We start from the raw sequence: 19202 nt of genomic DNA on the forward strand, positions 1-19202 counted from the left end.
AAGTTGCAAAAATAGTACAAAGGATACATTTTAAAATATTTTTGATATTTATTTTAATTCTTTGCTGTAGAATTCTTAAGTTGTATTTTAATAGTCATTGGTTAAGATGCTTTATTGTCTATGAAGTAACATTAGAAATTGAAGCCTTTTATATTAGGAAGAGACATTTTAGACTAAAATTTAGCTTTACTGACAAAGAAAACATTATTTTTATGCCTCAGATTTAATTCAATATTATGGAACTTAGGTTGTGAGTTTGTAAGTATGAATGGAGCTCAAAACTAACATTTTTGTGGCCATGGCCACGTATATATTAGTTACTTTGAAGTTTTTTGGCAGTTTTCATTGGAATAGCTCAGGCTTTAACCTCATAAAATAACTAATTTAATGTGTGTGTATTTTCTATGCAGTATCAGTTTTCCAGTAACTTCAGCTGGTCAGGATGACATGTGTTTATCTAATTCTGGAAGAGATGATTCTGAAAAGCCTCCTGCTAATTTGGATCTTGTATCTAGGAAGAGATTTCATTGTAGGCTTGACGAAAGTGACCATGTTCCTCCTGCCAAAAAAAGTTCACTCACTTTAAGAGATGATTGTCAAAAATATACCTCTGAGGTAAGATGGAATCATTAAGCAAGTAAGACGGCCATATTGCAACGGATCTATTTTTCTTTTTCCTTTAGACTCTTTATATAAAGATAGCTCTAGGGGCTTCCCTGGTGGCGTAGTGGTTGAGAGTCCATCTGCCGATGCAGGGGACACGGGTTCGTGCCCCGATCCGGGAAGATCCCACATGCCGCGGAGCAGCTGGGCCCGTGAGCCATGGCCGCTGAGCCTGCGCGTCCAGAGCCTGTGCTCCACAACGGGAGAGGCCACAACAGTGAGAGGCCCGCGAACCGCAAAAAAAAAAAAAAAAAAAAGATGGCTCTAATACGTTTTACCATAAATAATCCAGATAAAACCAGTTTTGGATTTTTACTTTCAACCAGTTCTAGGTGAAAATTGATGGATATTAATCAGAAAATCCATTCCCAGCTCGGTGTCATTGGCTAAAAATTAAGCTGAAAGCATCATACAGATGTGGATCTTGGCTGTACCACTTAACAGCTGTGGGATCTTAGGCAAGATTCTTCACTTCTCTGAATGAGTTCCCTGCTGTGTAAAATGGTAATAGTGATATCATCACTACCATTATCATAATGCTTAAAGTTTCCCATTGCTCTTAGGAATAAAACCAGAACCTCTAAGGCACTGTTTTTGTTTGGCTGTTTTCTGTGTCTAATCTCATCTTGTGCTGGTCTCTGCCCCGCTAGCCATATTGACCATCTTTCAGTTTCTCAAATGCACCGTACTTCTCATGTCCCAGGCTTTTCTTTTGCTGTCTCTTCATTTATGAAACATTCCCTTGCAAAACACATACTTCTTTAGCTCATTCATCACTACCTCAGGGACGCCTGACAATACAGTGCAGATTCAGTTACCAGCCACTGTGTTGTAAGTTTCTTAAGCACCCTCTTGTTTTTGTTTCTGGTAATCATAAGTTACTACACTATAGAACAACACTATGGAAAAATTAGAATCTATATTCTCAAAGGGACAGTTGAAGACCAATAGTCCTTAGATGATAGTAGACAACAGAGGCGGTGTATTCTGCCATATCTGATAGGTTAAAAAGTGGTATCCTGGAATAGTTTTTAATTTCTCTTATTATGAGTAAGGTTGAACATCTTTTCATACGCTTAAGAACCAGTTGTATTTCCTTTGACGTGACTCTATACTCTTTACCCATTTTTCAATTGGGTTTGTTGATCTTTGTCTTGTAGATTTGGAGGAACTCTCTGTTTTGTATGTCTGTGATATGAGTTGCAAATTTTTTTTTCTCAGATTGTTGTCTTTTAATTCTACTTTTTGTGATTTTCTCATACAGACTTTTTTTGCTAAACTTTTTAATGTGAAAGTTTTCAAACATTTAAAAAGGTAGACTGGCACGTATAATGTATCCCTATGTATCAGTCATCCTGTTTCAACATTTTGTCAGCATTCCATGCAGACACTGTTTCATTTTATTTTAAAAGTATATTTAATGACATGGAAAAAAGATCAGAGTACATCATTATATGCAAAACTAGGTCACCAGTTTAAAATAGGCCATTTAAAAAATGATAGATATACATTGGTGTGACTGAATATATAAGAAAAGTATGTATAGTGTCTCTTGGGCCTGTTTGTGGCTTTTATTTTCTAAACTGTTTTCAGCATTTTAACGATAAAAAATTGCTTATAAATAGCCGAAGTTATAATTTTAAATTCTAGAATGTATATACACTGTACTCAGACATGCAAATACTTTTTTTCTGTAATCAGATATATCAGTCTTTTGGGGAATTCCCTGGCATTCCAGTGGTTAGGACTCGGGTGCTCTCACTGCTGGGACCTGGGTTCGATCCCTGGTAGGGGAACTAAGATCTCGCAAGCCGTGCAGCATGGCCAAAAAAGAAAATTTTTTTTTATTAGCCTTTTTTTAAAAATTAATTTATTTTTGGCTGCGTTGGGTCTTCATTGCTGCGCGTGGGCTTTTTCTAGTTGCAGTGAGCGGGGGCTACTCCTCCTTGTGGTGCACGGGCCTCTCATTGCGGTGGCCTCTCCTGCTGCGGAGCACGGGCTCTAGGCACACGGGCTTCAGCAGTTGTGGCACGTGGGCTCAGTAGTTGTGGCACACGGGCTTAGTTGCTCCGCGGCATGTGGGATCTTCCTGGACCAGGGCTCGAACCCGTGTCCCCTGCATTGGCAGGCGGATTCTTAACCACTGCGCCACCAGAGAAGTCCCTATTAGTCTTTTTATGTATAGCTTATGGAGTGTGTTATACATTGAAGGTCTACCTTGAATTTAATATAAATTCTTTTAATTAATATTATTGATTTGTATAGAATTTATTTTGGTTTTAAGAACAGTGGAACCAACTTAATTTTCACCAGATGCCTATTCGTTTGTCCCAGCACCATTTATTGAATAATTCATCTTTTGTCCGCTGATTTAAAATTCTACTTTTGGGGACTTCCCTGGTGGTCCAGTGGTTAAGGCTCAGAGCTTCCACCACAGGGGGCAAGGGTTCAGTCCCTGGTCAGGGAACTAAGATCCTGCATGCTGCATGGTGTGGCCAAAAAATAAAATAAAGGTGTATTTTTAAAAAAAAAAAATGAAATTCCACTTTTGTCAGATATTAAATTCCCATACATATTTGGGCATATTCCTGAACTTTCCTTTCTTCTTCATTGATTTACCTATTTGTTCTGGGGCCAGTATCACACTGTTTTAATTATTGTAGCTTTTAAGTGCTTTACTATCTTAAAAAGGGATAGTCTGGGGGTTTCCCTGGTGGCGAAGTGGTTAAGAATCTGCCTGCCAATGCAGGGGACACGGGTTCGAGCCCTGGTCCAGGAAGATCCCACATGCCGCGGAGCAACTGAGCCTGTGCACCACAACTACTGAGCCTGCGTTCTAGAGCCCGCGAGCCACAACTACTGAAGCCCTCATGCCTAGAGCCCATGCTCCGCAAGAAGAGTAGCCCCCACTCTCCACAAATAGAGAAAGCCCGCGCGCAGCAATGAAGACCCAATGCTTCCAAAAGTAAATTAATTAAAAAAAAAAAAGGGATAGTCTGTCCCTCTCCCCAACCCCCAATACAATTTTCTTCTTTTTCCAAGTTTTTCCTAGTCGCTTACGTTTTTTCTTTTTTCTTGGCTGTGTTGGGTCTTCGTTGCTGCGCGCAGACTTTCTCTAGTTGCATCGAGCGGGGGCTACTCTTCATTGTGATGCACGGGCTTCTCATTACAGTGGCTTCTCTTGTTGCGGAGCACGGGCTCTAGGCGTGCAGGCTTCAGTAACTGTGGCTCGCAGACTCTAGAGCGCAGGCTCAGTAGTTGTGGCACATGGGCTTAGTTGCTCAGCAGCATGTGGGATCTTCCTGGACCAGGGCTAGAACCTGTGTCCCCTGCATTGGCAGGTGGATTCTTAACCACTGTGCCACCAGGGAAGTCTGCTTATATGTTTTAAAGTTTATATTAATTTCAGAATTAGCTTATTCAGAGCTTAAAAAAAAAAACCCTATTGGTACTTGTGTTAGGATCATACTAAGTTGACAGATGAACATAGAGAAAATTGACATCATAAATGTGATGTTGAATCTTCCTGTCCAGAAACACAGTGTGTCTTTCCAATTGTTTAAGACTTCTTTTGTGTCTGTCTCTCAGGGGTATTTTAAGTTCTTCTTCATATAAATCTGGTACATTTCTTATTGGATTATATCTAAGAATTTTATCTTTTTTGTTGCTATTATCATTGAGTTCTTTTTAATCTAGAGAGCTTTACTGAATTACCCTCATTATGTGTAGTAATTTTTCAGTTGGTTCTCTTGAGTTTTCTTAGTAAACAGTCATATCATCTGCAAATATAATTTTAATTATTCTCTTCTACTTTTTACACCTTTAATTTCTTTCTTTTCTAATTATATTGGGTAATATAACTTTAAAAAATCAGAAAATAGTCCTGATAGTGGACAACTTTTTCTTATTCCTGACTTTAATGGGAATACTTCCAGTGTTTATGAAGTGGGATGCTGCCTTTCGGATTGCAATAGTTGTATTTTACGGTGTTAAGAAAATGCCTGTCCAATTTTACGGGTTTTTTTTAAGAATGATATTATTGGACACTTTTCCTGCAAATAGAGAGATGGTATTATTTTTCTCCTCAAATCTGTTGATTTTTATTAATATGTTTTCTAATATTAAATCATCTTTGTATTCCTGAAACAAACTTTTTTTTTTTTTTTTGGCTGTGCCTCCAAGCTTGTGGGTCTTAGTTCCCTGACCAGGGATTGAACCCGTGCCCTCAACAGTGAAAGCGTGGAGTCCTAACCACTGGACCGCCAGGGAATTCCCAGACAAACTCTATTTGATTGTGATGTTTTAGTCTTTCGATGTGCTGCTAAATTATGCTTGTCATATTTCATTTGATATTTTTGCACTGATTTGAGACTGGTTAGTTGGTGTCAATATGATGCTTGATTTATAAAAGGCATTTGGAAGCTTTCCCTCTTCTGCTATGCTGTGGAATAATTTAAATAATAGTTGCAGTGTCTTTTTCATAAATGTTTGGTAGAATTCCCATAAAACATGTCTGACCCTAGCTTTCTGGGAAATACAGGTTTTCTTTACTTAAAAAAGAAAGAAGGAAATAAAATTAAGAAAGAAAGAAGGAAATAAAATTAATTTTATTTGACAAATAGATTTCTAATTTTTTTTTGTAAATTTTCTTAAAACAGGTGTGTTCAAAGGAATTACTAAATGTTTTGGAGAAAACAGGTGAGTAAAATAAATTTTAATGTGGTTGCATTTTGCTAAGTACCCCTGATTATTTTTGATATATCTTGTTTAAATTTGGGATTGAAGCAGAGTCTTGCTCATTTTTCTCTAAGAATCACGCCTTTATTATTAGAGGTTTTTCTTCCCTTCTGAGATCTTAGATTTGGCACTTTGGTGGCCATGGAAAGCTACTTTCATCCTGTATTTAATAGAAAATCATATAGCTCCAGGATTTCCTGTAAAAGCTCAACAACTACATTTAAGGAATTAGAAAGCTGGGTATTAAGGAGTTTTTATAGGTCCTTAGTGTTATCCTTTTTTGTTTTTAATTAATTTTTATTGGAGTATAGTTGATTTACAATGTTGTGTTAGTTTCTGCTGTACGGCAAAGTGAATCAGTTATATATATGTATAACTGATACATATGTATATGTATAACTCCACTCTTTTTAAGATTTTATTCCCATATAGGTCATTACAGAGTATTGAGTAGAGCTCCCTGTGCTGTGCAGTAGGTTCTTATTAGTTATCTATTTTATATATAGTAGTGTGTATATGTCAATCCCAATCTCCCAATTTATCCCTCTCCCTACCCCCTGCCCTTTCCCCCTTGGTAACCATAAGTTTGTTTTCTATATCTGTGACTCTATTTCTGTTTTGTAAATAGGTTCATTTGCACCATTTTTTTAGATTCCACATATAAACGATATCATGTGATATTTGTCTTTCTTTGTCTGACTTAACTTCACTCAGTATGACAATCTCTAGGTCCATCCATGTTGCTGCAAATGGCGTTTTTCGTTCTTTCTTATGGCTGAGTAATATTTCATTGTATATATGTACCACATCTTCTTTATCCATTCCTCCGTTGATGGATATTGAGGTTGCTTCCGTGTCACGGCTACTGTAAATAGTGCTGCAATGAACATTCGGGTACATGTATCTTTTCGAATTATTGTTTTCTCCAGTTATGTGCCCAGGAGTGGTATTGCTGGATCATATGGTAGCTCTGTTTTTAGTTTTTTTAAGGAACCTCCATACCGTTCTCCATAGTGGCTGTGCCAATTTATATTCCCACCAACAGTGCAGGAGGGTTCCCTTTTCTCCACACCCTCTCCAGCTTTTATTGACTGTAGATTTTGTGATGATGGCCATTCTGACCTTAGCTTTACCCTTAATTAGAAAGTGATCACTTTTTCATTTTGCTAGTTCAAGAAATATTTATGGAGAAAGCTTTTCTAAGTCAAAATATATTGATACAGCTATTTTACATCTGAAGGTAGAAGCTGTTACCATAGCTTTTATCCATTATAATATTCCTAATAGTCCACTAATTTTTAATTTAGCTTACTCTTATTAGGGTAGGTTCATGATAGAATATCATGGGTTTTCTTCTTCAAATATTGCAATTTAATTGGATGTATTAATTTCCATATGTGTGCTTACCATTTATTTTCTTTTTTGAAGGAGAGTCTTACAAGGGACAAGGTATCTTCCCTACCTCAGGAAACACACATACAATTCCAGAACCTCAGAAAGAGCAACTTGAACCAACTTTTCAGAGTATCAGATCTAAACCTCTTGATAAAATAACAGATACACAAGAAAAGAATACATCTCAGTTACCTCAGGATGAGATAGGGGTGTCTGATAAGGAAAAAAGAACTTGTGCTGCTTCTAAGTCTGAACAAATGGATAGCATCACATCGTCTTCAAAAACCCCACTATCCAGGTATCATGAGAAAATCTTTAATAAATGTTTCTCTCTCTCCATTTTTCTCTCTCAGTATATAAATATAACCTATATGGAATAGGTGTAACATGTATAACGACTAAGTCCAGTACTAAGGATGGTGTTTTGTAATCATACCCCTCTGTCAGAAATGTAAAGGGAAGGGGTGTCACCAAAGGAAATACAGTAAGGTCAGACACTTTTGGAGGACATTGCGTATGACTAGAGCTTAACTTTAAGTGCTGAAACTTTGATTTTAGATAGAAAATCTTTAGAATTTAGTATTGCACCCTTTCTTTTCCAGATTGTTCGTGGTTATTATTTTAATAATTATTTATTCTACCATACAGTAGCTGCCAGTGCAGACGTAGATGGTCTGAGACATAGGGCTAACATCAGAAGTAGCTCTGGAGGTTGTTTTATTGAAGTCCCAAATACTGTGTGCGTTTTTCTCTCTTGTGGCATACCAGAGAGGTAAACCCTGGCTTTCTCCCTATAACACTAAGTGTGGAATTTAAGCCCAAAGCCAGCCTCTCCCACATTATTTCCTCATACTCTAGAAGTGAGTCTTCTGGGTTATGGATAACTATTGGCTTGTTGGCAGCATTCAAATCATTAACGTGGAGTTGGTGAGTTGGAGAGGGAGGACATGTACTAGTCTCCACTAAAGGAAAGTGGGGGAAATGACATGTATAACTTGAAAAGGCATATTTAACGAACCTGTGTTTTTGTTATATAAACTACATCTTTTCTGGCGTAGAGATGTGCTGAAAATAGAATGAGGGTAGCATCATGGGGGTTTGGGTTAAAACAGTTGAGAAGCAGTATTCTAGAACAAGGGTCAGCAAATTTTGGGGGCAAAAGATCATGTAGTATATATTTTAGGCTTTGTGGGCCATATATCTCTGTTGCAACTACTCAGCTACTCAACAGATATGTAGTCACATCTTTTTACATATATGGTTACATATTACATATGTGGTGTGTATATATATAATATACCACATATGTAATATGTAACCATATATGTAAACAGATGAGCATGCTGTGTTCCAGTAAACTTATTTATAGAATCAGGTGGTGGACTTCACTTGGCCTGTGGATCATAGCTTGCTGACCCCTGCTCTAGAGCCCTTCTACTCAAAGTGTGGTCCTGGCACCAGCAGCAGGGACATCATTTGAGAACTCAATAGAAATACAGGACTTAGGCCCCACTTCCCCACCAACTCAGTCAGAATCTTCATTTTGATAAGATCCCCACGTGATTTGTATGCCTTTCAGGCTTGAGAAGTACTGCTCTAGAGTAAGCTTTGACCTTTGTCACAAATATACATCATGGCAGAGTGATATCAGTACTTAGTGTATCAGTATTTAGTAGGTGTGCCACTCCTGTGGTATCATACCTGCCATTTTAGCATTCATGGAAAGAAGTTGGCATTAAGAATGTGTCTTCCTGGGACTTCCCTGGTGGCCCAGTGGTTAAGACTGTGTGCTTCCAATGCACGGGGCATGGGTTTGATCCCTGGTCGGGGAACTAAGATCCCACATGCTGGGCGGCGTGGCCAAAAAAAAAAAAAAAAAAAGTTTATACAGATATAGATGTCCTATAGAACTTGGCACATTCCTGCTTTCAGCTTCTTTGCTGCAATATCCTGCCTATGAAAAATTTAGTGAATAAATATTAAAAAAAAAAAGAATGTGTCTTTCTGGATATTGTTGAATATCTTTACATTTGCATTTCTAGACCTGGCAGAAGACCCCTGGGATTTTTGTCTTTAATATGTTCAAAGAATAGTTTGGAGTCTGATGAACCTACTCAGGTTCGTAGCAAGAAACGCCTGAAACCTCTTATACCTGTATCAAGACAGAATCTGAAAAGATCTAATCCGCTCAATACAAGCCAGAAAAAAACTCAAGAGTCCTCTGATCTTCCATCTCCAAGTGTTGTTGTTAATACTCAACCTAAAAATATTGATAGTTCAGCAACTCAGGTATGTGATAACTACTCTTTGTTTGTTTATTTGTGTAGAATGGGTTGGATATCAGACTCAACTTGGAAAAACATGGCAATTGTATTTTCATCTGAATATCAGAAATTATTGCAGAGCAACTCCACTCCATCTCCTCCCTATCCTACCCCACTGTACTGGAAGAAGATAAGGTGTTGAATTAGAAAGTTACAGCTAGTTTAATATAGAGCCATTGAACTAACCATAAATGGACACTTAATTGCCATTCCTTTACTGCAGAGACCCTTCTGACCTGTGGAAGCAAAACAAAGCAGTGCTTGCATTTTATTTCCTTTGGGACAAATGTCATGACACCTACAAAAATTCAAGGAACAGTAAAATTAGAATTCGTTTGCATGTTTCATTTCTGTGCACTCTGAAGCTGTAATAGCAGGTACTGGGGCAGAAAATTTTGTGAACTTGTATCAAAGACTTTGGAAGAACATTGGGGTGACTTCAGATCTCAACAAGGAAAAGGCTGGTGACCATCTATTGGATAGCATGAGCCTCAAAGGAAGGAGTCCTTTTGTAAAGAACATTTTTAACGTTTTAAAAATATTTTAAATTATTTCCTACAACTATATTCTGAGACCAGGATTTTATGAGTCTTTATTATTATTTGCCAAATTACTTTGGAGAATAGTTGTAATTACCAGCAGTGTAACAGTGCGGTTTAATCACATTCTTGCCAGTCTGAGATATTACTCTTTAAAATACATTTGTTTTTCTTATTTAATATAATGGTGGTGGGGTGTTGGAAATGTCATTTCATTTTTAAAATTTGCATTTCTTCAGTTATTGGTGAGTTGTGTTCTTTCCCATATATTTACTAGATTTTCTGATTTTTTTTCTTTTTTGTTCCCATCTTCTGCTGATTTATAGGTTTGGGGATCTTAGTAGTTTTCTTACCAATTTGTATGAGATCCTTATGTATGTAAATAAGCCACGTACCTTTTAGCTCTTTACTGCAAGTATTTTTTCCAAGTTTATTTACTTTTTTAAATTTGGGGGAATTTTTGTTATACATAACTTTTAAATGTTTAGTCAAATCCATTACTTGTTTCTTTGCAATTTGTTAAATTGCTTTTATGATGAAAAGTTTTTCTCCAGAGGTATAAAATTTTAAAACTTTAACTCTGTTCATGGTTATTGACTTTGGTATGTAGTGTGAGGGAAGAATTTAAACTAAATGTTACCCTCAAATTGCTTCTTCAGTTTTTTGAGTAAGCAATATATTCCACATGTCTTAAAATTCATAACCTACAAAAGAGAGTTTATAGGAAAAAGTTTCCCACATCTGTCCCTTAGCTTCCTAGTTCCTCCTTTCCACAGGTATATGGTATTATCAGATTTTGGTTTACTTTTCCAGAGACATTTTAATATACACAAATATAAACATTTTTCTTCTTTTTTACATAAATAATAGTGTATCAGTCTCTGCTTTGCTTTTTTCACCTAATAGTATGTCTTGGAGACCTTGCAAAACAGTAGATAAAGGGCTTCCTCCTCTCTCTTGCTCTCTTTAAAAAATTTAAATTATTAACTTCTTATTTTGAGATAACTGTAGATTCACATGCAGTTGTAAACAACTATACAGAGAGATCCCATCTACCCTTTACCCAGTTTTCCCCAGTGGTAACATCTTACAAAACTCTCCTATAATATCACAACCACTATATTGCATTGCTGCAGTCAACATACAGAACAGTTCCATCACCACAGAGATCCTTTGTGTTGCCCTTTTATAGACACACCTACTTCCCTCCCGCTCCCCACTCTCTCTCTATCTTCTGGCAAGCTGGTTGCCATTAAATTCGTCATTGCAAGAATGTTATATGAATGGAATCATATATTTGGGATTGGCGTCTTTTCACTCAACGGTAGTTCCCTAGACAGTCATCCAGATGATTTTATGTATCAAATAGTTTGTTTCTTTTTATTTCTGAATAGTATTCCATAGTATGGATGTACCAGTTTTGTTTATTCATTTACCCACCAAAGGACATCTAGTGCTTGCTTTTATGAATAAAGCTGTGAACTTTTGTATACAGCATTTTGCGTGGACATAAATTTTCCTATTTTCAGGACTAAGTGCCCTCATTATTTTTAATGACTACATAATATTCCATTGTTTGGATGTACCATAGAGTGATACTGGCCTCCCACTGGTAGGCATTTAGGTTATTCCTACTTACTACAAATAATGTGGTAACAGCTAACTTATAAATGGACGATTTTTCACATTTATAGGTTAAATTCCTGGAAATAGAATTGCTGTTCTAAAGGAATGATTATTCTTTTGCCAGACACTGCCTGATTGTCCTGCGTAGGGATTATATAAGTTTCTATTCTTATCAGCAGTATATGAGAGGGCCTTTTTCCTTACATTAGCGTATTATCAGTGTTCATTTTTGACATTCTTCATAGACTTAATGAACACATAATGTCTGTGATACAGGTTGTAAATTTTTTTCCCTCTATGGCATTTATCTTTTGATTTTGTGTATGGTGGTTTGTGCCATGCAGACATTTTTTATTTTTACGTATGTGAATTTATCAATCTTTTATGGCTTCTGGCTTTCATGTCATTGCTTCACACTCTCTCTCCCCAACTCTAGGATTATAAAAACATTTTCCCATGGTATTTTATAGTAGATTTTTAAAAAATGTTTTTACATTTAAGTTTATTGATTCATCTAGAATTTATTATATATTGGTGAAGTATAGGTCTGACTTTTCCTTTATGTGAGATAGTTATACAGTTGTCCAACATAATTTATTGGATCATCCAACTTTTCTCAAATTTTTTTGGAAATATCACTTTTATCAGATACTAAATTTCCATCCATATGTGTTAGGGATATTTCTAGTCTTCTATTTCATTGATATGTATGTCTGTTCCTTTGCCAATACCATGCTGTCTTCATTTTTTCTAGATTTATAAGTATGCTAATTTTTTTTTTTTTTTGCGGTACGTGGGCCTCTCACTGTTGTGGCCTCTCCCGTTGCGGAGCACAGGCTCCAGACGCGCAGGCTCAGCGGCCATGGCTCACGGGCCCAGCCGCACCGCGGCATGTGGGATCTTCCCGGACCGGGGCATGAACCCGCGTCCCGTGCATCGGCAGGCGGACTCTCAACCACTGCGCCACCAAGGAAGCCCAGTATGCTAATTTTTGATAGGATTGCTTTAATTTCTGTTATTTCCTTACGTACTGTTCTGTTTCATGGGTCCTTCTATTCTGGTCATTAAAATGTTTTCATTATCGATTTAATAATGTTATGTTTTTCAGTATTTATTTTTTTTCACAGAAATTAGGGTGAAGTAATCATGTGTACACTACAGTCAACCTAATCATGTTTTGTGTTGTATATTTGTTGATTTTAATTTTATTATAACGAATGCTACAATTTTATCTCTTACTATGTTTAGGATTATTTCCTTAATATAACAGCATAGAAATGAAATTATTGGGTCAGTGAGTATAAACATTTAAAACTCTTAATATTTATTGCTATATTGCTTTTCAAACAGATATCGATTTAGAATACCACTATCAATATATAAATGTTATACTGCATACTTATTTTTATTATCTTTTTAGGTTTCTTGTAATCATCCCTTACCGAAAGGAGAATGTAAAGATGTCCAAAACCGGCTACCGGAAGAGGAGCCAATGACAGTCTCTGAATATTTCTTTAGTGATATCTTTATTGAAGTGGATGAAACAGAATAAAAGTCTTCTCTTTTTTTCTTTTATTTTTTCTAAGGCTAGGATTTCCACAGTCAGTTATATCAACAAAGCAGTATCTGGCAAAAAGCCTCACTGGCAATTTTTCTTTAGGTTGATTTTGAATATTTAATAGGCTTGATTTGAAGCTTTTGTAATCAGTGAAAAACATTGCTGAGGTTCCTTTCCTTCTGATTGATTCAGCATTTTGGAAATACCAAGCAATTAAGACTGCTTTCTCAGACAGAAGTAACAGCTCTTGTTTACATTTTGACTCTTCCTGTGTTGAATACACATGGACATCTTGGAATGTTGTGGATAAATGTCTCTGTATAAATCACAGTGCCGACGTATTTGGAGATGGATTGTAGTTAACATTTAGCAAACCTTTTGTGAAGGTTTTTTTCTGTTTGTTTAGTGTTTTTTGGTTTTGTTTTTTGTTTTTTTGGATGGTGAAGGCCTTTTCAGTTGCCTCTAAGTGTGTGAAAGGAAATTGTGAAACTCCACTTTAGTATGGTAAATGTTAAAAACTTTTCTATTATCAGCTATTTGACTGAAAAATGTGTATTTTTCTAATTCATGTTGATGTAACATTAGTCCTAATTGAAGAACTAGTATTTAAACTTACTATTTATAAAGATAAAACATCAAAAAGCTTATTTATTTTTAAATTTTTTATTTAAAAGAATATTCAGTTTTAATTATTTCTACCCCTGAGATTATGGGTAAAGAAAGCATTAACAAATTTATGTTTGCCTCCTTCCCCTCTTTAATTTTAAAGGTATTTAAAGTGATAAAACTAAATTGTTTGGATAGTATATACTTTTTGAATACATTTTTTTCTCATAGTTTAGTATATTGACTTTGTACTGTGAATTTTTTGTTTTTCTTATTTCTTGGATAATCTCAGGATTTGTATGGGAAAAAAATCCTTAAATTTATTTATGAGGCAAATTTCCATACAAAACTCCATCTCCATTACACACACATATGCTCACATACACACATTCCTTTTTTAAAAAACAATTTCTTGGTAGTTTTTTTTCCCCCCCATTAAATTCTCCATGAGGAACTAAGTACTTAGACCTTTATGCACAGAACATAATTGTGATGTTAAAAACAGAAAATAAAATAATAAGACTTTATTAAGTCAGTGATTATCATCAATATGAATTTAAGGGTTGGTTTTAATTTTGAGATTTTGTGATTTACATAGGTAATTCTGTTACCCACCCAAGCAAATCTTTGGTGGTTCAAATTAAACTTCTGAAAGAACAGATTTACTCTTTTATTTGAAAAGCCTTCTGGGTTGGTTAGATCAGGAGTCAGAAACATTTTCTGGAAAATATTTTCGAGTTTGTGGGCCAGATGCCCTCTGTGGTAACTACTTAACTCTGCCACTTCAGTATGAAAACAGCTACAGGCAATACTTAAATGATGGACATGGATGGGTTGGGTTTTTAGTTTGACCCATACATTAGACAGTAGTTTTCTTACCTTAAGGTGCCCATGTCATTACCTATGAGATATTTGTCACTGGAGTTGTGAGTTGTGCCTAACACTTAAACCCTTGATTGCATTATGAAATCAGTATTTCAGTTGGGAAGATATTTTAATGTCTAATTCTGTTTGTAATTTGAAAAAAATGGTGGCCAGTTTTCAAGTTCATTAGTAAAATTGGATTTGGCTTGGCGAGTATAACAGTAATCCTAATTTATGAAAACAATTGATATTAGAGCATTTCTTATTCATTGCCTTATAGTGAAATTTGCAGTTTAAACTTTTTTGTCATAAAGGAGGATCTATAAGGAAATTCTCTATAGATATGCATTTATTTATTTCATGGGGTTAATATGTCACAGAAATCATAGTAGCAAATCACATAGCTATTTTAATGCCCTGTTTTTATAAATTTTAAAAATCTCATATTCTGAAAAGGCTTCTTTCATTTAGTTCATGTTAGTTTGGGTGTTTGGTTGTCATAGCTAAACTATTATTTTATCCCTTGTTTAATATTACTTTTTAACTTTGTTAACATCTGTCTCTTGTTCATCTACAATGAGCTAATTTTATGGAAGATGTAACTTCTTATTGTATGAAGGATAATTTTGTCTTTGGGCATTCATTGTGTTAGAGAATCAAGTCAGACAACTAAATTATCCTACTATTACGTCCTTAAAACTACTCTTGGAAAAAGAAACTTAATCAGTGTATTTACCTTACAAGGTGGAAAGACTTGTTCACACCTGTGTTTAATCTGACTCATGTAAAGATGATGTTATGAAGAATTTGTATTTTATAAATCTTAAAAGAGATATGATTAAAGGTCTTTATTTTTTTCTTGACTTTTCCTCCTGAACACTTACGTCTTAGCAAGTGATCAACATGATGGCTTCAAAGCCTAATTGTTGGTAAATGATTGAGGCACATAAAAATATGAATATCCACTGTTTACCACCATGTTTTTTGAAATAGAAGTGACCATGTATACTATCTTGCTTGAAGAAGTCTTTGACAAAAAGCAATATCTGTCATTGTAAATTTTCTTGTTCTAAAGAAAGCAGTTATATTCTATAGATGTAAATTATGTAAATAAAAGTTATTTTATATTATTTCTGTTGTGTCCTTTTTTTTCAAATTGACTTAATAAAGATATTAATGTGTTAGTGAGCAAAAAATAGTTTTTTAAGTACAGCTTACCCTTCCTTCCTTCCCTCCTTCCATGAGAGTATAGTATATTTGGGAGAATTAATTTTTTTCTTACGTGCATGCTCTGAAGGATATTACTTTGATTTTGCAAGAATAAAAATAGACTTTCCCCCACATTTGGGACATAAGAAGAGTCGCTTACTTTTTTGTTTATTTGCTCCTTATGCAATGAATTTTTGGCTAAAAGAACTCAATCTCTTTTACTCTTTTTTTTCTTCCCACTTTTTTTTCTCTGTAGAGAAAGACAAATGGGAAACTTTAGTTATGGATATACTATAAACCTGGACTTTTTATATGGTCAGTTGACCTTTTATTATGGTATATAAGGATTTTACTTTCTTACAATTCTCCTCCTCACTCTTTTCCTGCTTTCTCCCAATGTTAATCACAATTTGGGGTTAATCCATATTCAGTATTTGTACTGTTTTAATTGTAATTTTTCACTGCTGTACCACCTAATGAACTAAGATGGCATTTCCTTTCTGGTACAACTTTTTGTTTTTCTTGGAATTAAGAAGTGTTTCACTTTTTCATTTGCTTTGGGTTTGTTTTTGAACCTGTGGCTTAACTTTCAACATCCTCTGGCAAGTCTGTTTATACTTAGTTATAAATGCTCTGTTTATACTTTTCACGTGGTCAAGCTGTCAGATAAACTGTTTCCTTCTCCTTTTTTCCTGGAAAACTTTATGGAGCTCTTCCTTCCTGCTTTAATCTGGACTGAGGCTTCACAGGTCTCCATGTGCAGTGCAGCTGCCATGCTGGGACTTCTCTGAATTCCCTACCCATCTTTTCTGGTTTGGATTCCCTATTCTGGAGCCAGTGTCATTGTCTTTCTTGAGGAGAAGCACATCTTCCACTGTTTACTGCAAAAGGTGCATGGATGATAACATAACTTGAGACTTTACATGTCTGAGAGTTCTTTATTCTACTCTCTCACTTAGTTGGGCTCTGAATAGAATTCTTGAATAATTTGAAAATAATTTCCACTTCATTTCAAAGTCATGCTCTGGTTATATTCTGGTTTTCAGTGTTTAAAAATCTTTTGCCATTCTGATTCTCTATCCTTCGAATGTGGCCTATTTACATATTCTTTGACCCTGGTATTCTGCTCAGTAATGTGCACCCACCCTTTCCTGCCCCTACATTCATGCTGCTGGGCATGTATGTCATGGGCGTTTTTAAATATGGAAACTCATTTCCTTCCCTTCTGGGAAATGTCCTTGCATTATTCCTTTGATAATTTCTCTCTTTCACTTTCACTGTTCTTATATCTGGAATTCCTATTAATCAGATTTTTAAATCTCCTTTACATGTTCCCTAAGTTATCTTTTCTCTGCTATTTTCCATTTCTCCACCCCCTTCTCTCTCTCCTCATTTTTTTGTTTGCCCCTTTTTTTGCGGGGGTGAGATTTTCTCAATTTTTACTTCTATTGGAGAAAAATCAAGTGTCAATTCCTTTGTAGAAGTAACTGTTAGTCAAAAGCCGTAGAGAGAAGGCGAAGAATCTTTTTTTTTTTTTTTTTTTGCGGTACGCGGGCCTCTCACTGTTGTGGCCTCTCCCGTTGCGGAGCACAGGCTCCGGACGCGCAGGCTCAGCGGCCATGGCTCACGGGCCCAGCCGCTCCGCGGCATGTGGGATCTTCCCGGACCGGGGCACGAACCCGTGTCCCCTGCATCGGCAGGCGGACTCCCAGCCACTGCACCACCAGGGAAGCCCAGGCTAAGAATCTTGATGCTTCTGATTAACAAATGTGCAGAATCAAAGTCACAGAATGTGAATCATCCTTTGACTTAGTTCATAATTTTAAATCAACACAGTTTTCTGCAATGAACGTTTTTAAGGCATAATTTACATTTAATAAAGTACACAGATCTTAAGCTTTCAGTTTGATTACTGACAATGTATACACCTGTGTACCACCCCACAAGACAAATAGACATTTCCATCATCCCAGAAAGTTCCTTTAAGCCCTTTCCCCACTGCCACCCACAGATTAGTTTTGCCTGATCTTGAGCTTTATATATATATGCAGTATATGATCTTGAACTTTATATTATGTATACTTTTGTATTTGTTTACTTTTGCTCAACACATTTTTGGGATTCATCCATTTTCGTAGCGTATCAGTAGTTCCTTGTTGCTAAGCTGTATTCCATTTTATCCATATACCACATATGAATATACCATAATTGCTATCTATTTTCCTACTGATTGTTTCCAAATTTTGGCTCTTTTGAATAAAGATACTATAAATATTGTTGTACAAATCTTTTTGTAGACATGTTCTTATTTCTCTTGTGTAAATGCCTAGGAGAGGCACATCTTTTAGATTTATTTTTTAAGTACTTGATGTTCTCTGATGCCTTTATAAATGGTGTTTTTTAACTGCTTATTTTCATTTGTATGTTTATTGATGGAACATAGAAAAACAGTTGATTTTTGTATTGCAGTTAAGATTTTAACAAATGGGGAATGCCCTGGCAGTCTAGTGGTTAGGACTCCACACGCTTTCACTGCAGAGGTCGTGCGGCATGGCCAAAAAAAAAAAAAAACTAACAAATGTACTTTCTTCTTCTTCTTCTTCTTTTTTTTTGCGGTACGCGGGCCTCTCACTGTTGTGGCCTCTCCCGTTGCGGAGCACAGGCTCTAGATGCGCAGGCTCAGCAGCCCTGGCTCACGGGCGCAGCCGCCCCGCGGCATGTGGGATCCTCCCGGACCAGGGCACGAACCCGTGTCCCCTGCATCAGCAGGCGGACTCTCAACCACTGTGCCACCAGGGAAGCCCTATACTTTCTTTTTTTTTAATTAATTTATTTTTGGCTGCGTTGGGTCTTCGTTGCTGCACGTGGCTTTCTGTAGTTGCAACGAGCGGGGGCTACTCTTTGTTGCGGTGTGCGTGCTTCTCATTGTGGTGGCTTCTCTTATTGTGCAGCACAGGCTTCAGTAGTTGTGGCTCACGGGCTCTAGAGCGCAGCCTCAGTAGTTGTGGCCCGCGGGCTTGGTTGCTCCGCGGCACGTGCTATCTTCCCGTACCAGGGCTCAACCCACGTTCCCTGCATTGGCAGGAGGATTCTTAACCACTGTGCCACCAGGGAAGTCCGCAAATGTACTTTCTCTAGCATCCTCTCACAGCCTGGCCCTTGGAGCTATTAAAGCAAGATTTTTTTTTAAAGTATTATAGGAATGCTCTTTGTTCTTAGCAAACAGACTTAGAAACTGAATTATGATGATAAGATAAACAGGATAAATATAAACAAGTAAAAATTTAAGTAACTATAACATTAAATAAGAATAAAATGTAATGCCAATGGGAAATATTTGCTAACCTCTCATTTATTTAATAAATTTAAAGGCTAGTAGAGTATCTTATCTCCTTAGAACATCTGTTTTCCCATCCTTTTAATAATTTCTCCCTAGGGAATTCCCTGGCAGTCCAGTGGTTAGGACTCCCTGCTTCCACTGCAAGGGGCACACGTTCAATCCTTGGTTAGGAAACTAAGATTCTGCATCCCGCGTGGCACAGCCAAAAAAAGAAAAAGAACTTTCTCATTAAATGGCTAATTAAACTCTGTAACCTCTAGCTTTTGTTACATTTTCTAGACAAGGAATTCTTATTTATTTATTTATTTATTTGGCTGTGTTGGGCCTTAGTTGCAGCACAC

General features: G+C 36.4%; 1 protein-coding gene across 2 annotated transcripts in view; it reads left to right on the forward strand.

Moving 5' to 3' along the window:
* BDP1 (BDP1 general transcription factor IIIB subunit) overlaps nt 1-15397 on the forward strand; it is an 88696-nt gene extending 73299 nt beyond the window's left edge. For both annotated transcript variants that reach the window (XM_079917637.1, XM_079917638.1), the window contains 5 exons: nt 411-615; nt 5322-5361; nt 6829-7093; nt 8838-9084; nt 12705-15397. In XM_079917637.1, the coding sequence (XP_079773763.1) occupies nt 411-615; nt 5322-5361; nt 6829-7093; nt 8838-9084; nt 12705-12836 (889 nt within the window). In that variant the 3' untranslated portion in view covers nt 12837-15397. The remainder of the gene's footprint in view (nt 1-410; nt 616-5321; nt 5362-6828; nt 7094-8837; nt 9085-12704) is intronic.
* The last annotated feature ends 3805 nt before the right edge of the window (nt 15398-19202 follow it).

The sequence above is a fragment of the Stenella coeruleoalba genome (genome assembly GCF_951394435.1).
Source record: "Stenella coeruleoalba genome assembly, chromosome: 3".
Classification (NCBI taxonomy): Eukaryota; Metazoa; Chordata; class Mammalia; order Artiodactyla; family Delphinidae; genus Stenella; species Stenella coeruleoalba.